The 12,446-nt window shown below is 41.6% G+C and overlaps 1 protein-coding gene across 1 annotated transcript in view; it reads left to right on the top strand.

Moving 5' to 3' along the window:
• The window catches only part of LOC119738256, a 30,048-nt gene extending 19,031 nt beyond the window's left edge, over window positions 1–11,017 (top strand). The window contains exons 2-8 of the mRNA XM_038213061.1: window positions 4,445–4,686; window positions 4,992–5,118; window positions 5,766–5,909; window positions 6,576–6,696; window positions 7,120–7,201; window positions 7,770–8,048; window positions 8,634–11,017. Coding sequence (XP_038068989.1) covers window positions 4,445–4,686; window positions 4,992–5,118; window positions 5,766–5,909; window positions 6,576–6,696; window positions 7,120–7,201; window positions 7,770–8,048; window positions 8,634–9,344 — 1,706 coding nt within the window. The 3' untranslated portion in view covers window positions 9,345–11,017. The remainder of the gene's footprint in view (window positions 1–4,444; window positions 4,687–4,991; window positions 5,119–5,765; window positions 5,910–6,575; window positions 6,697–7,119; window positions 7,202–7,769; window positions 8,049–8,633) is intronic.
• The last annotated feature ends 1,429 nt before the right edge of the window (window positions 11,018–12,446 follow it).

The raw sequence follows: 12,446 nt of genomic DNA, 5'->3' as shown, positions 1-12,446 counted from the left end.
CCCAAAAAAATTCGTGACTATAGGTCAAAGGGTTTTGGAATTACGGCTAATTAATTATTCGTATGTACGAATGGTAATTCGGCTATGTGTACACGACGTATATGGGAAAATTCAGGTTTTTAAAAAAAAAAAGCTATCGCGGAAAAAAAGTTGGGGGCGGCGGATTCCGCCACTGGCCCTTTTAGGGTTAATCAAAGCTTTATGACGACTATCCCAGTGCCATGTTTACCAATTCAATCCTACCTCCCACTTGAACAAACCTATAATAGGTATCGGTAGATATAACTAAGTCAAAGAGTCATGCATGATTCCTCCTCCGCAAAATGTTAAATATGGGAGTCGTCTATCGTGCACCTTTTTCACCAAAATCAAAAAAAAGAGTGCTCAGTGAAGGTAATTTAAAATCGTAACTGTTGCTCAGATCCAGTTTTCCAGCTTGTTGTTCCAATTCCCTTAAATCAATAACCGTATGTTCACCTTTACGATCAAGAATTCAGACGGCAACATTGCCAACAGGCATTAAATGCATTAACGACGACTGCACAAGTTGCGTGTTTTATCGCGAAATCACCTGCCCAATCCCAGGTTCATGCTGCGGGCAGTCTCCTGACCACCTCACCTCTGCAATTGCTTGCCTGGAACAATTGGCACAAAAACACCGAGGAGTTCCCTCTCTTCGTGTAATTGGACAACCACTCCAAACCATCCCAGCAGTAATTCCTGGGCATTGTTGATTCTCCCCTCTGATGGCTAACCTGACATTCGCATTTATCAAAGCGCCTGTCGGGTGTTGAAAAAGCCCGATGCTTCGCCATGTAATTTCGATCCCAGGAGTGGCTTGTTTGCTGTTGAATTTCATGGGTACAAGAGGCATAAAATGTGTAAAGGGATGCTGCGTACACGTCTCCAAGATGCAGGACAAGAGTTTATATCCTATCACAGTGGGGCGTAATTGAATAGTCAGGATTGCATGTATTTAATATCCCCGGTATATTGCCGCCTTTTTGATGAGGCTTGATCTATCGTGACCCATGAAAGCTATTACCGCTTACCCTCAGCACAAAGCTTCATACTTGTTCACCTAAACCGATCCCATTTCAATTGATATTATTTCTGAATCTCTCCTAGTCGAAGTCAAGTCAAGATTGTCTTTCTCACCACGTACTGGCAAGATCTAGGACCCCAATCATGTGCCCTGTAAAAACCTGGCGGAACTGGATGGTTTCACGCGTTTAGACGATTAGAGACGGTACGACTGCACCATCGCGCTCAGCATATACCTGAAAGCTGGCAAATATTATCTACACGCGTGCGCGTGCCTCGCATTAGCCGCGCGTGCGTAGCATGTCGTCATCACAACGCGCAATATACACCTTGATTCTGGGTCGGCCCACCGTATATATGCCAGGCCGCCCCTAAACCTGTTTGATCATGTTCTTACCCCCGTACATTTCCCGTCTGCAGTGACCCTGACGGACATAGTAAACAGCCCTGGCCCACATTTTACCTGCTGGATTTTGGCTCACGAGTAATTTCGGGCCGGGGGTAGATGACGAAGCAGTGCAGGGTAGGAGCTAGAGCACTTTAAGTCGCAATTGAAATCATTGGAGGGTTATAAAAGCCGTCTTTTTATTTGTACTGCAGTCACTTGTCAGTTGAGCCGCCTAGGCTGGCGCGTATTGGGTTCAAGGCTTCAATATGATAATGAAATAACACTCACATACTGTTCATAAGATGACGTCGGGGTGATGTATATATCAATATTAGGTTTTCCCCTTCACCGACGTATAATCACTGTATACTCAGTGTGTTACCTCCCGAGTGGAAAAATCACTCGGTTGGGACTCGAACCCACGACCTCCTGCTTTCTAGTGCAGACGTCTTACCACTCGACCACCGAGCTTGTGGTATCGGTTGGCTGGTTGGAATCTGATATACATGTAGCAGCGGGTACGGCAATTGAACTATTCATATGGATTTGCGTTGGGGTGATGAGGTTTTGCCCTTCACCGACGTTTAAACACTGCATACTCTGTGTGTTACCTCCCCAGTGAAAGTTGGAAAAACAATCACTACAGACTGACATTAATAACTCGCAAAGATGACTGCAAATGCATGAGGTCTTTTGCTTTATTTTCTGCACTTTGGTAATGGAATTTCTCCGTTCTGTTTGTGTGTGTTATACTCTGCTACTTTTGTTGGTCACTTCACATGTCCTATTCGCTTATACCCGCTACTGTGTGAACTTTCCAGCGTAGTTTGATACATAATACATTATGACACAGGTGGTAAGGACGTGTTTGATATGCGGAACTTGGCAGGGCGTAGAATACTAATCCTCTTCTATATACCCTTCCTGACAAAAGCTTAGTTCTTGCCCAGAACAAATATTCGTTCTTTCACTCATTGAAAGTGTTCATACATTGTCAGTTTTTACAAAATCTTACTGTGTACTGAAACGCAACGTAAATGTTGTACAAAGATATCCATTCGGGATATGACATTTTTGATTAATTTACATTAATTTTCATTTACTTAAAGCCAGCAAGAAATGACCAGCGGGAATAAAAAATAAAAAAAGAAAATATCTCCGTAAACCGCCCAATGACAAAATATTCTCGCCACGCTACCGGAGTCATAGTTAGGCCTATACATTCTCCGAACATGCACTCGCATACACAGCGTGCCTTTAATTGCCTTGTCCGCCAAGTTCGTATTGCAAACAGACACAATTTATAACTTATTCAAAGTTAGGCAGGTACATATTGGTTGAAGCTGAGGGATTGTCATCCTTCTTCGATTCAGTCGGGACTGATATCACGCCTGCCAGCAGCGTGACTCGTCCCGGTTTATTACGGGGCTAACACCCCGTACACCCGGGGTGCAGAGGGAGGCACGACACACATCAGCGTGAAAACCATTAATTATTTTTTTTTCCTGAGGAGGAAGTGGGAGGACACCAAGTTCCCGTCTGTCGCCTTTATCAAGTTTTGACGACTTGTGCTGGAGAATTCTCGGTAGACCATCCACTACGACGAATTCTTGTTTTATTTACGTATCAGTGTGGAATTCATCTGGTTGATAGTGTTGCTGTTGCTGGATTTTGACGTCTAGGATATACATTTAATGTTACTACCGGTCAGTCATACGCAGTTTACAACAGCTTTTCTAATAGTAAAATCGAATGAATACAATCGTGGGTACCTTAGGCCTACGACAATGTGTCTTATTCACTGCGGATATCTCTATCTCAGTGTGACAGCACGTTGTAAAATCACTTAGTCTCTGTGTTCTGCAGTTGTGTCGAAAAAAATACTCAACAAACATCAAATGGCAAAAGAATGGTAAGACAAGCTCCATTTTCATAACAAATTTGTCACATAATGCGTAATGGACATTTCACACAAGACTAAAGTAATGTCTTTGTATTTTGGGCTATTGTGGGGAATGCTGAAACAACATAACCCCATACTGTACATCTTAATAACAGGAACCTTTACTGGCTGGTATCAAGTCTAGCATCAAACCTCTATCGTATGGCAAAATCCGGAAGTATCACATTCAGCCTCTTTCAACCCTGGATGGCAGTTCTCCATTTACCAACCGGATTCACTCTTATCCTCTCTGACTGAATTTCATAGAGACATCCACGGGGCGCAAAGATCCGGTCTGTCACAGTAAGTCTGCTCCCTGTACGCTCAGAACACCTCGGCCGTCATCGGGAAGCTTTTAGCCGAGGAGTGAGATGAATTACCGAGAAAGGAAGAACAGAGTTCATCTCAAGACTTAGGGTGCGTAGGAAGAATGCTTCGAAGATGGGACGACGCACTTCGCTCTTGTCGTTAAGATGTACTCCATTGTGCTGTTTCGCACGGCACAATGATAAAACCTAAACTGGTTCCGATCGAGACATGTGCGTAGCATTACGAGACTTGAGCCAGGCTACCAGCACCAGGCACCACACCGAGGTCAATAGTTCCACCATGGTCCCATGTACTTCATTATATCTAGGGTGTATATCAGGTGTTCGACACTAATACTGGCGAATTATGTCACTCACAGTGGAAAAAATACGGGCTGTTTGTGTTGGGGAAACCGACATTTGGGCCACTGGTGACACATTACGGTCAATTTGAATCCTCTACAATGAAGAAAACTACATAGTAGTGTTGTCCTTAAAGATACTATTTCTTCAAGGCCTTCTAAAAACCGTATTCTTCAAAACATCGCAACTTATCTCAAGACATCTCGTAATAAAAGTTCACATCGAGCAAGTACTTCAAGCGTGTTTACAGTGACTACACCGAGTGACCCAGCAGTGATCAAAGCAGCCAAAGACTCCGAAGAAACCTCTTCCTTCATTTAACTCCGACAATATTAAGAATGCAAACAATTCTTTTCAAATCTTATTATTAAACCATTTCCCTCCCTTTTTATCTTTCAGACTGCAGATCTTCTTCCCGTATCCAATTGGTGGACTATTTGTGGACTCACTTTCCCACATCCCCTCAGCCCAGGGCCAGCAATGATACCAACGGGTCCGCCCCCTCAGCCTGCCGAGTCAGCAGAACACAGGTCTTGAGGTGCGGTGGCTGGGTTGGCCTGGATTCGCTAAATATCACGGAAGACGCGGGACTCTGGAAAGTTGCCCTGGATACGGACGGCGCTGGACGCTATAGTCTCTGGGTAAGATCTCCATCATTCATTATGACAGTACAAACATGACATTGGTTAAAAGGCCGATTGCTCATGAGAGATACATTCCAATATGTTTTATTGATGTAGAAGCGGATAAAAAGTTGTATGTTTTCACCACACCAAACAAATCCGTCGAGCTGATAATTATTACTCTATGATGACTCCAGGAAAATGTTAGATGTTAGATTAAATATAAACCTGTTGTCGTAAAACAATTATTTTATAATCCTCCATTACTTTCGGTACTGCCTTCTGTTATCGTGAATGTATATTTTGTGTTATCTCTCCTTCAGTGGACGGGCAACTTAGACGCATTCCAGTCGCTGAGCGGCTACATCTTAAACCTAGAGATCTCATGTCACCGTGAAAACACAGAAACTACCTCGTGCGCCGTGGTCAAAATGGCTGGCACCAGAGGCTGTGAGTTAATTACGTAAAAATTTACAATTACCTCCAGGAGCGGGTCTTTAGTTTCCGTGCCAATTAGGTTTCAAGTTTAAATGATATAGGTTTTCAAGTTCTATATAAAAACTAAATAAGTAACGCCCTCAATACGTAAAATCCCTTTTTAAAAGTAATTTTGAAATAAACCAAGATTTGATGTCATGCTGCATTGTTTACAATAGTCATTCCACAATGTTTAAGAATACAGGATTCATGTGAATTTTCGCAAATACTGTATATCTGATTTTTTTTTCAGGGAAAGACCTAGTTCTGAAATTTATTTCCCCCCCAAAACAAATCCGCAATTATTGTGAAACTCCCTCCCCGATAGCTTTCGCCAGCAGAGTTTCTTGACAAAACGTATTCTCATGTAGTCCATTTCGGAAATTCAATTTGTCTTACTGTGTCCCTACGGCATTCGGCATATGGAGTCCAGATTGTCATCGTTGATACGAAAGCCCACGGGTACCAGCGAGCTTCGCTTCTTTTTTATTTTTCTCCAGACAAATAAACGGTAATGGGTATTCTTTCTGCCTTTTTGCTGGGTGTTGTTTGTCTCTTGTTTTATGTCCCTTGCGTAAACCATTCTCTGGAACGTGCTTCCCATCATTTGCTTGTTACAGATGCAGTATCTGTTGGGGGACCTTCCAGTCCTGCCTCGGTTGTTGTACATGGCATGACGGTGGGAGGAGAGCCGACAACAGAGGGCGCTGTACCCAGATGGCTAGTCACCAGCAATAGCACCGCTCCAACCAATTATACGAAAGGTGGGCATAATATGTTTGCTAAGTTTAGAAGCATGCATGGAAACACTTTATTTTCTCTAAAGTGTTATTTACTTTCAAACTAACTTTAATTTAGTTATTTGTTATTTTAATACCGCAAGTGTACATGAAAAAGCTGCAGCAAGTGCCTTGTCGGTACGGTTCTTACAAGGACCAAATGACTCTTTATAAAAGACTCTTTTAAAAAAAAAAACATTAAAAAAGAAGAATAAGTTTGATTAAACCGCACCTTATGCCAAATTTCCATCAGCGTTAAAACATTCAGCAGTTCAATAGCAGCACGTTGATCTTAGCAACGGGTCGAACAACAAATTAACATTTTTGAAACATGATAGACAAACAAATGTACCGACGAGTGTACACGGAAACACGTACTATACTGACGCTAAAATAAAACAATAAAAAATCTTTTGACAGTGGTGTTTGTGACATGATTTATAAACAATTTATGATAGGGTTGCATTTTACTGAGAGGTGGCAAATTACTGAAGTAAACATAATGTCAGCAGCTGCAAACGCACGGGGGAGGAGACAATGACGTGTTTGGTACAAATATCAATAGAGAATAACAACTCCGGGGGCATTCAACCTCAGCGAAGCAGCGTTCCTTTGAAGTTACTATATCTATATCTATTTTTTATTTTGAAGAAATGACAGACGAGGAATACAAGCAGCTCGAGATGTTAGTGACTGCCGTGTGTCTCAGTGTCGCCTTACTGCTGTGTGTCTGGCTGACTTGCTTCGCTTTGGAAAAACGGGTACAAAGCAAGTGAGTAACACTTCAGATGTATCTTGTTTATGCTTGGTGGCCTCAGAATTACTCACCTTAAGGTTGAGTCCTTTCAAAATTAAACAAACACAATATTTTTAGATGATTGTTTCCAGATAGGCTATACAATTCTGCAAATGTTAGCCTTTTGACAAAACAAAATGAAGCGGTAGGGTTAAAACATTCACTGTATCTATATTAAATCCCTTTGCAACACTTTGTTGATCATCCAAGGAGCTGGAATTATTCTATGCAATTCCAACCATGCTCTTAACTTCTACTAGATATTTTTATCGGGGTAATGCAGTTTTGAATTTTGTCCTAGCCTCTCTGAGAACTCAGAACCGTCAGTGCTAAAATGACTTCATCGGCTAAGAATGAAAAATATTCATTTATTTCATGGTTTATTTCTTCATGTCACAGAAAACGTGGAAGTGAAAAGCAGTTCGCTTCTCAAACGAGAACATACACACACGAGGTATCTCACTGCCGAAAAACTTTAATGGTAAGACATTTTTGTTATTTTGCCAAATGGAAGAAACTGTCAATGAAGAAGACAGGCACAAATTCTGTCAGTAATAATAAGCTTATCCCCCCAGTAATGGCGGAAACATTTGCTCAAGCTTCCGCCATTGTACTACGGTCCAACATGACTGCACAATTGTACCACATGTGCCTGGATCAGACTGAGATGCGTTCTTAATTATTATTGGCATTTATCCCAAGAGTATAGCCTACCGAATTATTATCAAAAATCTTACTTTGATTAAAGAATGTACTGGTACTAAACACCCCGTGAAATTATTCCGTCTGGCTCTCTGTCACGTAGAAGAAATCACGAAATGCAGGTGATTTCCTACGGTCAATCAATTAACTTATTTTTGGATAGAGTAGGCCCATGCACGAAGTCGTGTTTTGTGATCAGAAAGCTGTGCATGGCTTTTCACTGTTTCTTTGCAAAGTGTAATATACACATTCTTCTTTGGATTTTGAGTTATGTTATTTTTGGAAATGAAGAAAACGCATGAAAAACAAATAATCCTGTATGCATTCAACTTACCTTTTCTCCACAGGATGTTTATGACATGCCGATGATTCGCTTCAACGCCAGCATGTCAGGAGGCGGGGAGGAGGACGAGACGGCAAGCCTCCCCGTCGTACCGCTCAAAAAGAAAGAGAAAGATTCAGCGTCAGCCGAGAAGAAGAGAGACCGTGAGGCGAATGGGGAGGAGTCTACGTCACCGTCCTCGTCGGAGCAGCGAATGGAGACGGGGTCATCTTCGAATTCATCCGAGACATTAGCTGGCGAGACGGCGGCCAATCAGGCCTGCTACCTTGGTGTGCCTGGAAAGGTCGGAATTATTTCTTTGGATCGTTCTTACTTAAAACCACAATAAAACTGCAAACACAAGTCCCCAGTCCTAAGGTTATCCTAAGGTTATTTAAGGGTTACTTCCATCGTTCCTGAAGCATTTCTAAGTTTGGACGGGTAGAATTTCCATGATCTGATTCCAACGTTTATTAAACTTGCTAGCCAACAACAATATAAGATTGCTAGCCAACAACAATATAATTGTCTTGAGTTTAAAACAAAATAAACACGGTTTGGTATCCCCAGTTGGTAAAATGACCGTTTGAAGTTTTTGCGAGTGTGTTTTCAATTTATTTATTTGTTTATTTATTTGAAATATTTAGACATTAATTAAGAACAAGAGTTGAAAGGTAAAATACTAGATAAACAGATTACATGTTTTCATTGAAGGTTAAAGCAGGGGCTGTCTGGAAACGATCAGAAGTATAAAGTTGTTTTGTTATCTACAATAAGACTTGCTCATCGCCATTACTTCTGACTGACCTTCGCCTGTCCAACTCTTGTCGATACATTCATAATGACGCGTTCTTTGCAGATGAATTGTATTTTTGTTGAAATCCCACAGAATGCAAATGATCCAGAATTCAAGAACTGGCGGCCCTGCGCCAAGCAACCGCCAAACGGCGCATCCTCCAAGTCCTTGTCTTCTCTTTCTCCGACCAAGAGGAAGAACCCTCCGGGAATCTTGAAGAAATCTCCTAACACCAGCCCGACGCGATCACCGACCAGATCCCCTCCGATGACACGGCGATCGCCTACTAAGAAGGGCATCCTGATCAAGCGATCGCCGATCCTGCATAAGAAATGGAAGAATGTGGTCACCCGCCATTTCCCGCACCCTCAGAACGCCAGTCACAATGCCAATCAGACTCACAATGCTGAGGGCATTGAGATGAAGGTCGTGAACGGGTTGTCATCGGCTCCTGAACCCCATTCGGTGCCAAAGAGATCGATTCTCAAACACAGCTCCCGCTGGAAGGCGCTCGCCCCCAAACTGGCGCCTATGGTTCGGGCTGAAGAAACGGAAGATAACGTCACGAGGCGAGACACTGAGGAAGCTAAACACCATGTGGTCATCAAATGCGAGATCCACCACGAGGACGAGAGGCGGGAAACAGACGTTGACTCAGACGAGAAAGCCTACACGGAGAAATCGCCGCTCACTAAGAGCATCAAAATGGTGCTGGACTCCAGACTAGACGGCACGCCAAATAAGAAAAACTGCATAGAGTGGCGGTGCGAAGACTACGATGGTGTGCCGTGTACGGACGTTTGACGAAGTGTTGCATTGTGGGATGCTGGTGCACCGTGCTAATCTAGTATCAACTCATTGAATATGCAACTTGGCTGGATTGGAGCAATCTTTCAAATATAGTCTACTTTTGGTATACGTACTATTAATATGAATATATAGCGAACACTTCAGTGTATACAAATTCTTCTTCTTCAAGATGTACCAAATTGGCGAGTGACGATAAACATATCTTGAACGTTTGACCCTACACGTTTAGACGGACAAGACTTTTGAATCAGTCAAATAAAATCCAAAGTGGACTTTTTTTACTGTCTTCGAATGAACTAAAACCACTGTCACAGCTCATATAGAGAGGAAAATCTCCTACCAGACGGATAAGGTTGGAAGCAAAAGTTAAGTCTCGTACACATCCACTTCTATAAGTATGAAATATATAGTTTAGCCTTCCGGTCATGTGCACAAATATCCAACTAATTTAGATAAAGATCAGTGCCTAACTGTAACATTTTTTCTTGATTTTCTTTTAAGATAATCTTAGACAATTATTTGTCAGTGAAACAATGCACACTTAACTTTGCAAATATCTACAGACTTTGTGCACACCACGGATAACACTTCGTGAATAGTAAAACAGTTGTTTCTTGGTGTGTTGGATTCTTTTCCAACGGTGAAATCATTTCGATTTACTTTGCTTATTACGACGATGACTTGGACATGGACGGACAACTGAGCTGACAAGGATTAACATTTCCTTTTTTCTACCAAAAGTTAGCTCTATCTTCATTATTTGTTTCTATTAACACCAACTCATCATCGCTTATTAGTATCTCCTAACACCACGTGACCTCCATGAAGCACCATCCCGATCCTTTTTTTTCACTGTCCCCTTCATATATCCTCATCCACCAATCCTCCCTTCACATCACAGATCTCGTAATCTCATGCTGTAATGCCATTAACATTGGAATCATCTTAAATGCACATAATTATCCCGTTCAAATTGCACAAAGCTTCCTTGTGGCCAGTGTGTTTTGTCACTTCGCATGAAAAGAGCACTCCCCAAAGTCTCAACCGTGCCGTCGAAACACCTAGGTTTTTTTCACTCACCTCTTATAGAATAAGTTCTAACTGACAAAAGTTCGGAACTCGAACCAGTACGGACAAACGACATCGACATGACAGTGACGGACGTGTATTAACATTTTACGAGAGCGTTTCAGTATTATGCACTTTGATAATAGCAAGCACAATATGATGATTAATTCATTGTTGAGATATAAAAAATACACCGAAGCATTAAAAGGAAAAATCGCAAAGCTACCCACTGTAAGATGGCAAAGAGTAAAACCTTATACTCGTGTAAAAGAATATTTATAATGCATATATTTTGAATGTGTACGAGTTGCATCATATCAATAATCACATGAACTAAATTGTAGCGTATTTGGGAATTGGAAATACCGTTCGTTAAGCCATGAGTTTTTTTATATTGCAATAATGAATTGCTTCAACAAAAAACTCCTTTATCAAGTCTATCTTAATTTATATCTTCAATTATTAACTTTTCACGGCTAGATAACAATTATTCCTAAAACAATGCGACATGATGAACGTGCTACCACTTAATTTAAAATGCAATGCAGCCTGTCCATTGTATCATTAAATATTAAAGAAAGACATTCCCGTCACATTTACACATTACAAAATCTGTCATGTTATTTTGTTTTTACGGAGACAAAAATGGCCCAAGACAGTTTGTGTATGTCTTCAATGAGTGAACATGAGAATAGAGGTGCGACAATTGACCATTATGGGTCTAATGGCCAGAGTGTCGAGGATGCCCCCACCCCTCCTCCACAGCTACGCCAATGCAACATGAATTTGGGCACAGCATTGTTTGCATTAGCCATGCATGCAAGAAAGCATAATGAAACCTGCGTGAATGTTTACACAACGTTCATTTGTGTCCACTGTTCAGTTGTCACTATTTCATGTGGTTTATGATTACTCAGCCCGAGCGAGGGCGCCACCATTTGGCAGTCCATGCGAGAATTTAAGCATCTCCTGGAATCAAACTTCATTTTAAGTTTGGAAGACGCACATGTCGCGATCACTTTCAATTCGCCACAGGGGAATATACGGTACGCATCTCAAGAGTCAAGACGGGGGAAACGAAACAACGTGTTTGTCCTTAAACATTAAGTATTGAAAGCCTTGACACGTGTTTGGCAACTAACTTGAAGTCAGTCAAAAAAACCTGAGCCGAAAAAAATCAATGAGTGTTATCTTTCTTCCTTTGCAGTTTTTCCCCGAACGATCCACGCGTTAATCATGCATAATTTATTTGAAATGAAAATATTCCCGGAGTGCGTCTTCATCCACAGTTTTCTCACTACAATTTTGTCAACAAGAGGAATAATCAATTGAACTGAACAAGTCAAGGTTCGTTATCCCTGGCATAACAGCAAGAGCGCAAACAATGGGCAATACATCGGCAACAATAGAGGGCGCTATGCGGCCTACACATACGACGAGTCAACTGAAGCTATAATTATGTGGGAGTATATTTCTTACTTCGTATATAGGAATTATTTGCATAGGAGTCGAGTATTTGTAGCCTGTGAATGGGATGTACTGAAATACATAACGCGACTTGTGGTCTCCATATTGACGGATATGTTAACACAAAAGTCAAAGATTTACCGCTGGCATCGGGGGTTGGAAGTGACAGCCTCAATTTGACAAACACTTTACACTGTATTTCATCTTGGTTTCCCAGACTGACAGCAACGCGTGAACAGGGTACCGATCCTCAAAGCTTTTTAAATTTGAATTCTGCTACGTGCGCCGATGTGTCGCCTAATGAAGGACAAACTTACTTGAACCTGTTTTTCGACATGACTCTTCATCTATGCCAAAGTTTCGGACATAGTTTTCTCTTCGTGGGCGGGTTAATTTGTGTGGGGTTAGGCGCAGTCATCTTTGTTTTGAGTAGATGTAGATAAAAACAAATGCAAAATTCTCATTGGTCGAAAAGAGGAATTGCGAGACTACTGAACATCAAGGCCCTCATTGACAAAGAGTCTTCAAATAATCAGTAATATTCAGGCTGAATCGACTTTC

Source organism: Patiria miniata, unplaced genomic scaffold (genome assembly GCF_015706575.1).
Source record: "Patiria miniata isolate m_02_andy unplaced genomic scaffold, ASM1570657v1 HiC_scaffold_3, whole genome shotgun sequence".
Lineage (NCBI taxonomy): Eukaryota > Metazoa > Echinodermata > Asteroidea > Valvatida > Asterinidae > Patiria > Patiria miniata.
This window is presented reverse-complemented; position numbering and strand designations above follow the sequence as displayed.